At 42.8% G+C, this 15,273-nt stretch overlaps 1 protein-coding gene and 1 long non-coding RNA gene across 8 annotated transcripts in view; one reads left to right on the top strand and one right to left on the bottom strand.

Moving 5' to 3' along the window:
- The window catches only part of ZFP2 (ZFP2 zinc finger protein), a 22,665-nt gene extending 11,033 nt beyond the window's left edge, over window positions 1-11,632 (top strand). For 2 of the 6 annotated variants that reach the window (XM_029941624.1, XM_029941622.1), the window contains exons 4-7: window positions 269-359; window positions 3,246-3,379; window positions 9,379-10,846; window positions 11,135-11,632. In XM_029941624.1, the coding sequence (XP_029797484.1) occupies window positions 9,456-10,846; window positions 11,135-11,189 (1,446 nt within the window). In that variant the 5' untranslated portion in view covers window positions 269-359; window positions 3,246-3,379; window positions 9,379-9,455 and the 3' untranslated portion in view covers window positions 11,190-11,632. Of the gene's footprint in view, window positions 1-268; window positions 360-3,151; window positions 3,380-3,559; window positions 3,745-5,625; window positions 5,671-9,378 lie in introns of those variants that run through there. The other 4 variants (XM_029941623.1, XM_029941625.1, XR_003909677.1 and 1 more) reach the window with 4 other exon arrangements.
- Window positions 3,190-15,146, bottom strand: LOC115293929. 2 transcript variants are annotated; one of them, XR_003909678.1, is made up of 3 exons: window positions 14,832-15,146; window positions 11,049-11,162; window positions 3,190-3,418 (listed from the first exon to the last, which is right to left on the bottom strand). It is a non-coding gene; the product is annotated as an uncharacterized LOC115293929 (long non-coding RNA). The 2 variants fall into 2 exon arrangements; XR_003909679.1 differs by lacking the exon at window positions 3,190-3,418 and adding an exon at window positions 9,368-9,666.
- Window positions 15,147-15,273: the final 127 nt, after the last annotated feature.

Below are 15,273 nucleotides of genomic sequence, written 5' to 3' on the forward strand. Positions count from 1 at the left end.
TTTTTGAGGAACCTCCACACTGTTTTCCAGAGCGGCTGCACCAGTTTACATTCCCACCAAGAGTGTAGGAAGGTGTCCGTCTCCCCACACCCTGGCCAGCATCCACCTACAGGTCATTGTTTTAGGGCAGTTGCTTGGTGTCCTCTTTGGCCATGGGCTGGAAGACGGAACTGCAGAAGGCCTGAAGGGGGAGGGACAAGGACAGGTGCTGGGAGTGGTTTTTATACCCTGTTCAGAACCCAAATTTCGTGTCTCTCCTCCTGTGCAGAGCATCGGCTTTCCAAACCAAATGTGAGTTCTCAGCTGGAACTGGAGGAACTGAGCCGGTGACAAAAGACTTCCAGTGCGCCTCTCTCCAGGTGAGTATTGGGCAGCGGGGACAGGCTGCATGTGTCCCCTTGGGACAAATCGCGGCGGAATCCCCTGGGTCTCTAGGAGATGCTGCACCACTGACGTGTATTTCCCAAATGCTTCCGCCTCACTCATGTCACTCATCCTCTCCCCGAAGTCCTTACCGTGGAGAGAGGGAATACTGGATGCGGCTTTAAATGAGTTACTGTATTCGTAGCACTTATTAAATGTCTTGAACATCAGCAAATGTTAGCAGTTTTTATTTCCTCTTCTGCCTTCATCTGTACTTCAGATCCCTCTTTCTATCTCTCTCTATTCTTTTGTTTCCCGAGTCTTCCCCTCATTGATTTAAAACTTTGTCAGTCTTTCTAGAGGAAACTAATGTTGAGTTGTATACTTGTACACGTGTTTTATAGTCTTCATTTAAAAACAAGTGAAGATGACTTTTTAGCCTTGTTATTTTCACTAGTAACCTCACATCTTACATTTCCCTTTCTCTTTCCTAAATTTTTCATCTGCATTCCTTTCTCCTCTAAGCATGTGTCTAGTCTTTGTTCTCTGATTTCTAATCCCCATCACAACTAAAATTTGTTAGATGTTATCACTGACTTTTCCCTGAAAAAACAACAACGCATTTTACACCCTTTTATTTTCTACTCAGTATGAAAGCACTAATCACTTCTTTTTAATACATTTTTTAAATTAAAGAGATAAGCACATATTTTTTATCTCTGGATAGTATGTGGCTATCAAGTATAAAGCAATAAAAGAAATCAGTAAGAGAACATATTGATAGGAAAAATAGAATCTTCGGAACATTGCTGCTGGTTTTTAGTAAGCTTTCTAAAGAACAGGATTTTAAAGAACCACTGGGTCAAAAGATGTGTTTTTAGGGCTCATGCTACATACTGTACAACTTTGGATATTTTATGTCTTTTAATGCTAATTTATTAGGTATAAAATGGTCCCTTCAGGTAGCTTTGAGTGCCTTTAGTATGGATTTCTGTGGATTTGATTACTATTGCTAACTTTATATATTCTTAGGTAAATAATATATTTGTTCAACAAATATTTTATGAGCACTAGGCCCTGTCCCTAGCACTGTGGACACAGGAATAAAGAAGACAGGTGGTTCCCCCACGGAGTTTATAGCCTAGTGGGAAGACAAAAACTAATAAGGAAAGAAAGCAGGGAGGGAGAAGCGGCAGGACAGGAAGGGAGGGAGGGAATGAATGACTTAGAGTCCCAGTGCCATGTGGAAAAAGCAAGCAGCATAGGGGAACTAGAGCAGGTTACATAAACTCTGTTTATTTATTTATTTATTTAATGTTTGTTTATTTTTGAGAGAGAGAGAGAGAGCGACAGAGAGACAGAGTTTGAGCAGGGGAGGGGCAGAGAGAGAGGTAGACATAGAATCCGAAGCAGGCTCCAGGCTCTGAGCTGTCAGCATAGAGCCCAATGCAGGGCTCAAACTCATGAACCTCAAGATCATGACTTGAGCTGAATTCAGGTGCCTAACCGACTGAGCCACCCAGGTGCCCCACAGAAGCTCTGTTTTAGTTGGAGTGATCAGAGAGGGCCTCTCCTTGAAAATGGCTATTAAACAGATAACTCACAAAGTGATGGGCTGTGTGGGAGAACATTCTGCGCATAGGGAACAAAAGGTGCAAAGACTCTGTGGTCGACTGCATGGCCTTGGCTGAAAGGAAGAGTGCCAGGAGATGTGAAGATTTCCTTAAACTTATTCTGTCAGTCCTTCTCTGAAAATTTTATTTCTATCATATTTTTAAATTTCTGTGAGCCTTTGTCTCATTCTGAGTTTTCCTACTTTTTATAGCAATCTTTTTTTAATGTGTGCATTAATTTCTCTTGTCTGTAGGAGAGTATTATGTTTTTGGTTTCTTTTTGGTTTTTCTTGGCACATGTATGCAGCATTGCCCCTTGTTCTCTAGATTACTTTAGTGGGCTTATATATGCCTTTTTCATTATCCCACTGTCATGTTGGTGGCTTTTCTGGAGGCAGCAGAGGCAAACACATGTATTTTTGATCCTGGGCTTTCCTCTGCTTTACCAGTCTTCAGATTTCTCCAGTGAGCTAAATCTTAGAGGTCTTCATTTGTTTACGATTGCATTTCACACTGTACTTTCCTTGTCTCTCTGAATGTCTGTCTAGCCACTAGTATGGGGCTTACCAAATTGTCATGATTGAGCGTACTTTTCTTTATGTCCCCTGCCTGGCACACTGCCGCCAGAGCAGGCACTTAATATATGTTTAAGTGAATATAGAATGGCATCATGTAGACTTTTTGGAAAGCAGATAAAAATATAGATTTGAAAGTTATAATCCTATTTGTGACATTCGTATCAATTACTAATTAACAAGAACAGGAGTGAGAAAGGCAAAGCAGCAAAGCTGCAAGGATGGTACCTTAAAGGACAAAGGGATTGACTTGGGGCCAGAGATGCCCCAGCGAAGGGGACAGAAAGGGTAGTCCGAGGAGGAGGAGAGAACTTAGGGAGAGCCACGGGAAGAGAGCGGCAGAGGAGCGTGCACGTGCCCTCTAAGAACTGGATGGTGCGGTGGGCCTTCGCCGTAAGGGCGCTGAGGACGTGGCCTGGGAAAGAGCGCTCATGGTGTGGACAGAAGTGTGCTGTGGGTAGAGGGGCAGAGACGTTTCAGACTGTCATTGCAGTGCGGTTACCTTTAGAGGAAAAAGAAGAAAGGGCAAGAGCTGAAAGAAGTCAGAGGTCGAGTGCCTCTGGCTCGTTCACCAGTGAAGAGACTCCCGTTTATTTACAGGAGCAGAGGGGAAAAACTGAAGACCCAGGGAAGTGGAGCAAGAGAATGAAGCCCAGAAAACTGGTGTGCAAATGCCAGGTCTTGTTTTTTCCAGATTGTCTTTGATGTTACTGCCAGACTGCGCGACCATTTAGCCTTCTTATCCCGTCCAGAACCAAGACGAGAAAGCGTCGAGGACACAGTGTTTCCCCCGCCACCATGACTCACTCCTCATAACCTTCCTGTGGGGTAGGTACCGGCAGCCTCTCTCCAAGCGCAAGAGAAGGGCTGCAAGGGGGAATGACATGACAGAAGTTGAACATAGGATTATTATTTGGTTTTGTTTGTTTTTACCTTCGGGTTTAATGCTATTCTAAAAAAAAAAAAATGGTAACATTCTTTCTTTGCCTTGCTGTTCTTATTTCCAAGGATATCCAGCCAAAATTGAACTTCTACACCCGGGCCCAACTTTCCTTTTAGATGATCGTTTTCCTTTTCTGTACTAAGGTTTTCATGTATACAGTTCATCATTAGGAAAACTGCCTAGAAAATTTAAAGACAGAAATTCTGTTCCTAGAGACAGCATTATCACTAATAAACTTGTTAATGTTGAAGCAGAGATGGGAATTATTAGTAATGTGGAAAGAAGTGAATTTTTAGCCTCTAATCAGTGGTCATTAGACTTAACTCTATTGGTGATGTTCAGTTATGAAGGAAACAGACTAGAACATGTGTGAAGTATTAGAAAACTATCCTCAAAGATTATGTCTATAAAATAAGATACTCTTAGGAATTCTATAATATTTTAAGATCTCCAGGAAGCTACCCTTTACTACCCCTAAACATAGAAACCTATTATTTGTGTTTTATACATGACTTTGTATCATTCTCAGAAATGTACTGGATGACTACCGTGTGTGTGTGTGTGTGTAAACATATGTACACATCCACACAGGATTTACATACTGTTACAGAGTCCATATTTACCTTCACGCTAATCTGATCTCCCTCATGTTTAGTACAGACGCATATCTTTGCCTCCATTAGTAGGAAAATTAACCTAAAAGCCCATTAGAAATGTAGGAGTATCTAGAGCCCGTTGATCCTCCCACGGGGCAGGCCCACCCGCCTCAGGACCTCTGCGCCGCTGGGACGCTCTCCCTTCAGCCGTCCTCAGCTCCCTCCTTAGCCTCTAAAGTCTTGGCTTCAGTGTCCTCTTTTCATTGTGGCCTTTCCTGAAAACTCTATGTAAAATTACAAACCTTTCCCGTCACTCATCAGATTCCCTATTTCCATTGTGTTGCTTTTATTTTTTCCATAAGGTGTGCCACTTAAAGTATTTTACTTATTTATTATATTGATTGCCCTTCTTCCTCTCATGAAAACATAAGTTCCTTAAGAGCAGAAATATGTTTTGTTCATTGTTACATCTTAACACCCTAATCAACACCAACTCAATAAACATTTCTTCAAGGACTGATCACTCATGTTCAGATGATCAGTCTGGCTGCTGTATGAGAACACACTGTAGAGTAGGAAGTCCAGTCAGGTGAATAGCAAAATGGTCTGGCTGAATGGAAGGGGCAGCCTAACTACTATGTAGGGGACAGAAGATGAAAAGAAATGAACTTGCTCCAGGAGGAGCACGGCCTGCTGCCCAAGTGCTGCCCCTAAATCTCTGCAGGCTCTTGGCTTCTCCTGTGGCCACCGTCAGCCATAAAGACTGAAGGATCTATGTTCTCCAAGACCCCTTGGTCCTGGGGACTCTTGTTCATGTCCTGATGAGTACCAAAATTACATAAGTCCCCTGTAACATCTAAGATAGTAAGGGAGGATGAGCTATCACTCGAAAGCCCTGTTTAGGAAAAAAAGGAAAGGAAGAGAGAGCTAAATATTGTTTCACATAAAATAATGTAATGATAACAGTGAACTCTTATCCTGGCCAGGCTTATTGTTGTGCACATTACAGGGCCCTTATTTAATGAGATAGCAAAACAGCAAGCATCTAAAACCTCATCCAATCTTGGAAGAGGTATAGTGGGGTGTTTTTTTTGTTTGTTTGTTTATTCATTTATTTTGAGAGAGAAAGAGAAGTCCAAGCAGGTTCCATGCTGTTAGCACAGAGCCCAGTGTGCAGCTCAAACTCACGAACCGTGAGGTCATGACCTGAGCTGAAACAACAGTAGGTCGCTCAACCGACTGGGCCACCCTGTGCCCTGGAAGACCTACTGTTTTTGATCCTTAGTGCTCCAGTCCCAACCCCTCAATATTTCACTAATTCTGAGTAAAGCTCCCCTAACCATTTTGTTTCCAGACAGTTGTGTGATCTGGGAAAAATAAGATTTTCTTCCCTCTAAGTTGCCAAATGTATTGGTCATACTTGGGGGCAACATTAAATAGTAAGCATCCTTTCCTTGATTGTATTGTTAGTCAGAATCTTAATGTTTTAATGTGTATGCTTGGGTCCATTACTTATAATTTTGTTTTTGAATCAGGATTGGATGTTGGATATTATCAATTACTTCTGAAGCATGCATCAGGTTGGTCACATGTCCTTTTTCTCATTAATATATTAATCCTTTAAATATAATAATAGATTCCTAATGGTGAACATTCTAGAACTCCTTGGATAGATCCTTTGTTCAAATTGAATATTTAGGTAGTATTTCAGGAATGGTTTAGGAGTGCTGTAATTACTCCATCTTTCACATTTAAGAATGTATTTTGGTTTTCTCTGCACATGTATAAAGTACTAGCCATGTGGAGTTCTTGACTTACCTCAGTCTTTCCTCAGTCCCTTGTAGACATGGCTTCACTGTCTTTTGGCATCCCATGTTCTTGGAGAGAACTCTTAGGCCCATTTATTTGTTTGTTTATTATTTTAAAATATTTTTGAGAGAGAGCACAAATGGTGGAGGGGCAGAAAGAGAGAGGATGACACAGAATCTGAAGCAGGCTCCAGGCTCTGAGCTGTCAGTACAGACACTGGGCTTGAACTCACGAACTGTGAGATTATGACCTGAGCTAAAGATCGATGCTTAACCGACTGAGCCACCCAGGCACCCCTCTTAGTCCAATTTTTAAAAAAATAGTTGGCAGTTCATTTTTTTTTCTGCAGCAAATCTCCAGAATTAACTTTTAAATTAGACCTCCAAACCCCGTGAAGAAATACTGAATCTTACTGTTAAGTTTTCTGCAATACATAATGGTATTTCAGCTTATTTTCCAAAACAGCAAATATTTTCTCATTTGTTTTTAGGAATGTAATAGACACAGAATATGTAAAATGCATGTACTATTTAGCAAAAACCTACATATTCTTCTAATCCCTTTATAAATTTAACTAATTTTTGTTCTTATAGCCACAGTATGCAATAGGTGCTATTTAATGGATGAGGAAACAGGAGCACAGATAGGTTAAACAACCTGCACAGGGTCACACAGCTAAGTGGAGCCAGGTAGGCTGGCTCCAAGGTTGTTGTCTTAACTATTATGCCATGTTGCTTCTCTTTATTGTTCAGAACAATAAAGATGAGTGACTAACGAGGAAAGCAAACACCCAGCACTAGAACCCAGATTTGTGACACTGCTAGCGTAGTAGGAACGCTTCGTGTGACCCTTCCATTCCCGTCAGCCTACCTCCACCTAGGAATAACCACTGTTCTCACTTTGGTGATAATTCCCTCTCCTTGCTTTTCTTTACAGTACTGCCATCGATCAAGGAATCTCTAAATGATACATTTAGTTTAGTCAGTTTTTCAAATTTATCTAAATGGACTCTTACTATATATATTTGTGTGTGACTTCTTAAATTATTCATTCATTCTTATTGTCATATGTACATATCTTGTTAATGTTCGCTGTCAGAGTTGGGGCTGCTCTAACAGAATACCATAGACTTGGTATCTTAAACACCAAGTGTTTCTCATAGTTCCTAGAGGCTGGAAGTCTGAGATCAGGGGGCCAGTGTGGTTGGGGTCCCAAGGAGGGCCCTCCTCCTGGCTCACAGACAGCTGCCTTCTCACGGCATCCCTCCCTGACAGAGAGCAGAGAGAGAGAGGAAGCAGGCTCTGTCGTGTGTGTGTCACTTCTAATAAGGGCTCTACCCTCATGACTTAATGACTTTCAAAGGCCCTCTTCCTCCTCAGTATTATCTCATTGGGGATTAGGCTTCAACACATGAATTCTGAGGAGACATTAACATGAAATCCTTAACATCCCCTGCTTTCAGTTACTCTAATGTTATACATATTTGACAATCTAGTTATCTATTCTATTGTTGGTGGGCATTTGGGTTGTTTCCATTGTGTACAATGTTACCTTAAAACTTACGAATTGTGGTGTGCCTTTGCAAGGTAGATTAATTGTATGTACCTACTAGCGGGTTTACTAAATCACAGTCTTTGTGTCTGTTCTAAGTAATTAGGTAGTGCTAAACTTTTTCAAAGACCTGAACCAAATTGCATTCCCACCAGTGGCATGTGAAAGTTCCCATTACAGCACATCTTTCTCAAATGTGAAAATACCAGTCTGCACGTTTTCATTTTGTCACTCAGGTGGATGTGGTAATCTTTTCTCCCTGGCATTTAATCAGCCTTGCCCCTAGTTACTGTTGAGATTGGGTGCTTGTCACCTTTATGGTCTCCTTTTCTTAAGTGCCTATTCAAGTCTCTTGCCCATTTTTCTGGCAGGCTTAGTGTTTTACCAGTCTAGGTTCTAGTCCTGTAGGGGTCAGGTGTTGCAAAGATCTCTTCCCAGTATGCTACTGTTTTTAATGTTTTTTTTTTTTTTTTGATGCCTTTGAACCTCTACATAGTTTTCATATTTGGTATGTTCTGTGTATCATTTATCTTTGAATGAGGGCAGTTCTGTCTGGAGTTTGTATTTGTCTAAAAGTGTGAATGGATCCCCCTTTGCCCTTTGTGTTGTTTATTGGGTAGCACTTTGTTCTCAAAGAGCTTTAGTTGGACAACTGGTTAGGATATAGTGAGATTAGGTACAGGAGGCAGCTTCCAGTTCATGTGTTGCTATTGGTATTTCACACTCGGATTGGATAGGTCCTTCCTGGGGTTACTTGGTGCTGTGTGTTTTAGAAGTGGAGTCTGTGTGGCTTTGCACTTTTTCTCTTTTGTGTGTGTGTAAGCAGGTGAGGTTGCAGGGAGGTGGTCCAGTTAATGTATACCTCAGGCTTCATAGTAAATCATCCTGCCCACAGCCTTAGGTTTGTTGGTTCGGTGTTGATCTTGGCTCTGGTAATTCTGGTCAAGCTGACAGCTGACTCACAGTTCGTAGTGTTCTGTCCTCTGCTCTCATTGCCCCAAGGCCATTTTGTCTAGTATAAGAAGTGGGTTCTGAGAAAATAAAGTCGTAGTGGCCACAAGGTCCTACCTTTAGCCCCATTTCAAGCAGCTCAACAGATCCTACTTTGCCTTTCCCTGACACCAGTTCGCATCTTTAAGGAACAGATATTTAGAAAAGGGTAGAGCTCTTTCAGACCCTCTTACCTAAAGAGAATGAGAAGCTTACAGCCTGTTGAAAGTTGGTGGGGGCAGGGGAGAACCCTCAGATTGTGTCATTCTCCCTTCAATTTCAAGTAGGTTGTGGTAGTTTATGTTCCAAACAAGCATATTCCCTAAGGGTAGTGTATCTGCATTAGTTTACTTAATCTTCATCAGATTATTTTTATTCTCCATCTGTGAAAACTCAAACCCAGAGAATCAAGTAACTAGTTAAGATGGTAAGTAAATAGTTAGGCTTTAAACCCAAGTATGTCTGACTCCAGAGGCAGTCATCGTTTACTGTGTCACACTGTGATGTTGTACAACGATTTAGTGTCAGAACTAGAAACATCACAGGAGAGAAGAAACCGCTAGTGGAAATCCCAGGTACAATGTGGCAGGGCTTTCTGATCTGCTCCCCCAGCCCCAGCTTGTCTGTATGTTTTTTCTTCATTGTATCTTCATTATTCAGCCTTGTCCAGGGGTCAGTGATTTCGGTGTCCATCCCTCCTGCATACATAGGCTCACTCTCTTTTGTGCGTCCCACCTCCTCTCGTTCTCCGGTTATTTATGACTGGTTCACTGTTCCTTCCCTCCCTTCTGTTTTTCTTCCTAATTGTAGAGACATCTTTGAAAGCTCTTAATGTGTCCTTTAGTTATTCTCAGTTTCATTCTCTTATTCTGATCTAATTCAGTTTTTAGTCTCCCAGCACAGAAACCAATGTGCATTTGAATTTATTATTTTTTCAGATTGGAAGACAAGACTTGAAACCAAAGAATCAACTACAAAGCCCAACATTACTGAAGATATATCCTATGGGGTAATAATGGAAAGGGAAGGTCTCTGGCATTCTTCTTTAGGGGAAACCTGGGAACCTGATAATTGGTTAGATGGGCAACAGAAAAACCAGGATAGACATCTGGGCCAAGTGGCAGTTACTCATGAAGAAACCCTCACTGAGAGGAGGACATGTGGAGGTAACGAATTTGCAAGATCTTCTAGTCAGGGGTCAATCCTTGATATACGACAAAGTATTCCTGTGGGGAAAAGGCCCCATAATCAGAATTCACATAAAGAAGACACTAAACAGGATTCTGAATTAATTAAAACTCAAAGTATGTTTGTTGGAAAGAAAATCTATGAATGTAGTGAATGTAGGAAAACCTTCAGCCAGAGCTCATCTCTTCTTAAGCACCAGAGGATTCATACTGGGGAGAAACCCTACAAGTGTAATGTATGTGGGAAGCACTTCATCGAACGCTCCTCCCTTACCGTACATCAAAGAATTCATACTGGAGAAAAACCCTATAAATGTAACGAATGTGGGAAAACCTTCAGTCAGAGCATGAACCTTACTGTTCATCAGCGAACTCATACTGGAGAGAAACCCTATCAGTGTAAAGAGTGTGGAAAAGCTTTCCGTAAGAATTCATCCCTTATTCAACATGAAAGGATTCATACTGGAGAGAAACCCTACAAATGTAATGAATGTGGGAAAGCTTTTACTCAAAGCATGAATCTTACAGTGCATCAGAGAACTCATACAGGAGAAAAACCCTATGAATGCAATGAATGTGGAAAAGCCTTCAGCCAGAGCATGCATCTTATTGTACATCAGAGAAGTCATACTGGAGAAAAACCCTATGAGTGTAGTGAATGTGGGAAAGCCTTTAGTAAAAGCTCAACCCTTACACTGCATCAGCGAAATCACACTGGAGAAAAACCCTACAAATGTAACAAATGTGGAAAATCCTTTAGCCAAAGCACATACCTTATAGAACATCAGAGACTTCATTCTGGAGTAAAACCTTTTGAATGTAATCAGTGTGGAAAAGCTTTCAGTAAGAATTCATCTCTTACTCAACATCGGAGAATTCATACTGGAGAGAAACCTTATGAATGTATGGTATGTGGAAAACATTTTACTGGGCGATCTTCCCTTACTGTACATCAGGTTATTCATACTGGAGAGAAGCCTTATGAATGCAATGAATGTGGAAAGGCCTTCAGCCAGAGCGCATACCTTATTGAACATCAAAGAATCCATACTGGTGAGAAACCCTATGAATGTGATCAGTGTGGAAAAGCCTTCATTAAGAATTCATCCCTTATAGTGCATCAGAGAACTCATACAGGAGAGAAACCCTATCAGTGTAATGAATGTGGAAAAGCCTTCAGTCGGAGTACAAACCTTACACGACATCAGAGAACTCATATGTGAGTTAAGTTTTCACTAAACCCTTCACCAAGATAAACTGTTCAGTGATAATCAGATAAGCCCTGTAACATAGAAACCTCATAAATGTAATGACTGTAGGAATCTTTCAGTTGAAGCATAAATTACTATACAAGATAATACAGACCACTACAGAAAAACCATATAAAATAGTGAAATCTTCATGCAGAAAGTAAAACTTACTCCTTGACATCAGAAGGTTTAAATAGCTCATGTTCTAAACAACGAGGATTCGTGTTGAAGATAAGTTCTCTTGTGTCATACTGCAGATCTCCTTTGGACACCAGAGACTTCACGCTGGAGAGAAAATGTGAGAGTGCTTAACTGGACAGCCCAAAGACCTGGTATGTAGTCCTCCTCTGCCGCTAACTTGGACAAGTCACCTTCTTTCACCAGGTCACGGCGTCCTTATTTGGTAAATGAGGAATTTTGAATTTAGAAGGTCTCCAGAATCCCGATTAGCTCTAAAATGCTGTAAACCTATAGATATAACCAATACTGGGAAATCCTTAACCTTTTACCATGTTATATATGTTATCTAGATGCTCCTAATCCACAACCTGGTTTCGCTGGATGTTGTGAGTCAAAATTCTCTACCTCTGCCAAATCCTATTATTATCCCTCCATGCCCGCCTCCACTGTTATTTTCTCCCCTAAAACATAGGCTGATTGCTACTGGGTGATGAAATAACTGTACAAATCTTAATGCCATAGCATGCTGTTTTGAGTTCTCAATTAACTCATTAAACTACTGTTAAATAAGCTAATTAGAAAATAGAATACCTTAAATATAGTCTCTAAGAACTCAAATACATATCTTTGTATCAGTCTATCAAAGTGGAAAGGAGAAGACACTGAACATTAATAGATATGGAAACTTTGCAACTCAAAACATTCAGAACAGTCATAGGTTTTATGTGATGACAGCAGTTAAGACAATTTCATTTATTTCATACATAGTTAATAAGTGCTAGATATGTGATAGACATGATTAGAAAATCAGACTAGGTAAGGTATATTCTTTGCTCTTCAAGGGCTAACCTAAGAAATTGGCCTTGGGATGGGAGAGGAAAGGAAGAATTCAAGCAATAATGAGGGAGAATCTAGATAATGTGGTAATTGATTGAATATAGGAATTTGAATTTATTTGGGTGAATGGAGTGCCAGAATCAAGAACACAAAGTTGACTGATTTTGTGGGGCAGTGATAAGTTCAGTCTGGGGGGTTTTAAACAATCTGTAGGTATCCAAGTGAAGATCCTGACAGACACTGCAATAACTAGCAGAGCAGTGATGAAGGGTACTCGGAGAGTCTTGTCATTGAACAGGACTAAGTGGAGGAAGTAGAACCAGTAGGAGCTGAGAGGAAACAACAGCCAAAAGAAAAATGAAAAACAAGGAAAACTTAGTAGATGGTGGCACAGAAGTAAAAGAATTTTGTGTCGGGTAAGAACAGTTAATATTTTCAAATGCTTTGGGGGGGGTTAAAGTAACATAAAAATAGAAAATGGCCTTTGGTTTTGGTTATTGATAGCCTGTTAAATATTAGTAGGCTGAAGAGTGAAATAAAGGTTGAAAAGGACTTAGTATCTTGACTGAGGAAGGAGACATTGAGAAAGATAACTAGAGGGAGATTGGGGTTGAGAGAGAGTGTTATCTTTCAGAAGAGGTTTTTTGGCTACAAATATTGGAAAGCCCAGTTAAGAATGCTTAATCCAGCAAACCTGGATTTTATTTTTTTTTCCTAAATCTGGAGATAGGTTGGCATTGTTTCAAAGACAAAATTAATTCAATGTCATGAGTTTCATGGCTTTTCCATAAGGGTTATATGATGGCTGCTCTGCTTCTGATAAAACATCTGCATTCAAGGCAGGAAGAAAGGGGCTGGGAAGCACCAGCAAGATCTGTGCCTTTTATCAGGTTTTCCCAGAAGCCCCTCAGCAGACTTCGGCTTACATCTCAACTTTTCACTGGGTAAGGTGGGAATCAAGAAATGATGGGTACATATGTCTGTGGGTGGCAATTGAGGAGGTTCGCTATGGATGCTGAGCCCTTGGGAAGTTCAGTCTCTTTGGGCTCTGTGACCTCTAGAGTCTAACTCAGAACAAAGACAAAGGGGGCCTGAATTGGATAATTGTATCCTCCCAAACCTAGATCTTTAATATGTGTCCCTTACACCTAGTTTCCTCCTGTCCGTTCACACATTTCTTTTTCTAAAGGAGGCCAAGAAGAGATGGGTAGAAAATAGATGACAATGACAAAGGAAGCAGCAAAACAAAGGGCCAGAAAGCAGGCACAGGACAAGGGGGAGAGGAAAAATGAAGTGTACTGAAGCCTAAGATGGATGCACTAACTCAAAACTTGGTAAAATATTAACCTTTAGAAGAAGCAGCAGGAGAAATGGGTCAGCCAAATGGACATCTCACTATTTTTTCTGGACTTTTGGAAGCCTTAGGCCCTCCTAGGTCAGTTCTCAGTCATTCTGGGAGACAAGTGGGGAGGATGGCCTTTCGACCTCTCCTCTCACCAGGGGCAGGACTCCGGGTTCCACTTACTAGGCACGAGACCTTGGGCAAGACACTTAACCTCTCCGTGCCTCACTTATTTGCTAGTGGTGCAAACCCCATCAGATACTCAGGTAAAGTGCTTATAAAAATGCCCAACATACTGAGAACAGAGTTCTCAATAAATCTCTTATTATCATCCTCATACACCTGAAAACAAAATAACATTCAGACTCCTTAGCATGGCATCCAGAAAATTATCTTAGAATCACCAGACTCTCCAAACAAATGCCTGGGAGGATGGTTTTGTGACTGTGGGAGGCTGTCCCTCCCCAGGACTGTTGTAACAGTCTCCTAGCTGGTTTCGCTGTATTGCCTTCTAGCCCCACCCCAGTCTCTGGTCCCCACAGCCGGCCAGTGATCTGTCAAAATGTGCTCGGCCACGTCACTCTTGCACAGACTCCTTCAGTGGTTTCCCATCACGCACAGAACAAACCCAAAGACCCTTGATGGCCTTCAAGGTCTCCAGTACCCTTCAAGCCTCCTCCCCAACTCTCTCTTGCTCACTATGCCCTCTCCAGTCCCAGTAACCTTGCAAAGCCTCAGGCCCACCAAGCACACCTCTGTCTTTGGGACATCGCTGTCCCCGCCCCCCCTAGACGACTCTTCCCCAGAGACTCACACGATTTCCTCTCTCGCGGTATTCACATCTCTATTCAACTGTTACCTCCTCAAAGAGAATTACCAAGACACTACTTAAAATAATCCCCCGCCCCCGCCATTACAGGTTCACTGCGTCGTCACTACCTGATCACTACCTGGTCAAGTATTTTCTAGGTTTTGTTGACTGCCTCCTCTAGACTCCCACCTGCGTTAGGCGCAGGTTTTCGCTGCTCTTTCCCCAGCCCCTAGAACAGCGCCTGACACGAGTGCTCCAAAAGTGTCAAGAGGATGAAACCTGCCATAAAGCCCCAAACAAAGTCAATGACACTGCCTCCGAAGAGGTGGCCGACAGTTCCCCCAAATGACAAACTTCAGGTCACATTTTTGGCTTTTGGTTTGTTTAATTCACCACCGACAACGTTAAAACCACCTCTTTCCTTCCCGAGCTCGGTGAAAACGTAAATTCAAAGGCATCGAAGTATCTGCAAAGGGACTTTCCATCATCTCATCCCTGCCTGTCCTCACAGAAATAACCACCACCCCGGCGTCCGACACCATCTCCTCGGCCTCTGGGCTCCTTCCTCCCCCGACGAGTCGCCGACACCGAGGTCGGCTCTACCTCCTCCGCGTTTCTCCTGCGCCGCCGCCCGGGTCCCAGCCACGGTCTAGGGCCGCCGGCCCCGCACCCCGGCTGCCGCCCCATCCGCGCCCAGGCCCGGCCCCCGAGGCGCAGTCCCGCCGCCTCCTCAAGTCTTCTCCGCGCGGTCCTCCTCCAGGAGGGCGTCTTTGCGGCTTCTCACCTCCTACTCCGTCCTCGGGGACCGTCCTCGAATCGCTCCCAGCGACCGACCTACTTTATCCTGTAGCCAACTTCTCGCTGGTCTGTACCTTCCAGGGGTTATTTCAGGGCTGAGGGAGACTGAGTCTGACTAGAACGGAACCAAAAGTCGCACGTGCAGGGTTAGCGCACGGAGGGGTATAGCTGCACTGAGGAACCGTGACGTCCCCGCCGTAACCTCTGGGAAATGTAGTTTCGGTACAGAAAGCTGCCAGGCCTGTTGAAGAGGGAGCCCGTGGCTGCGCAAGCGTGCAATATCACTTTCTGCGCTGCCGCCGCTTCGCCCTCTGGGAAATGGAGTCTGGGAAGCCAGAGCGTTGCAGCCCTCTGACTGAGGGCATTCGGCTCCTCGGCTCCCCGGGCAACGCGCAAGCGCAGTTCCGACCCGGGCTGCCGACTCCAGC

Source organism: Suricata suricatta, chromosome 6 (genome assembly GCF_006229205.1).
Source record: "Suricata suricatta isolate VVHF042 chromosome 6, meerkat_22Aug2017_6uvM2_HiC, whole genome shotgun sequence".
NCBI classification, from domain to species: domain Eukaryota; kingdom Metazoa; phylum Chordata; class Mammalia; order Carnivora; family Herpestidae; genus Suricata; species Suricata suricatta.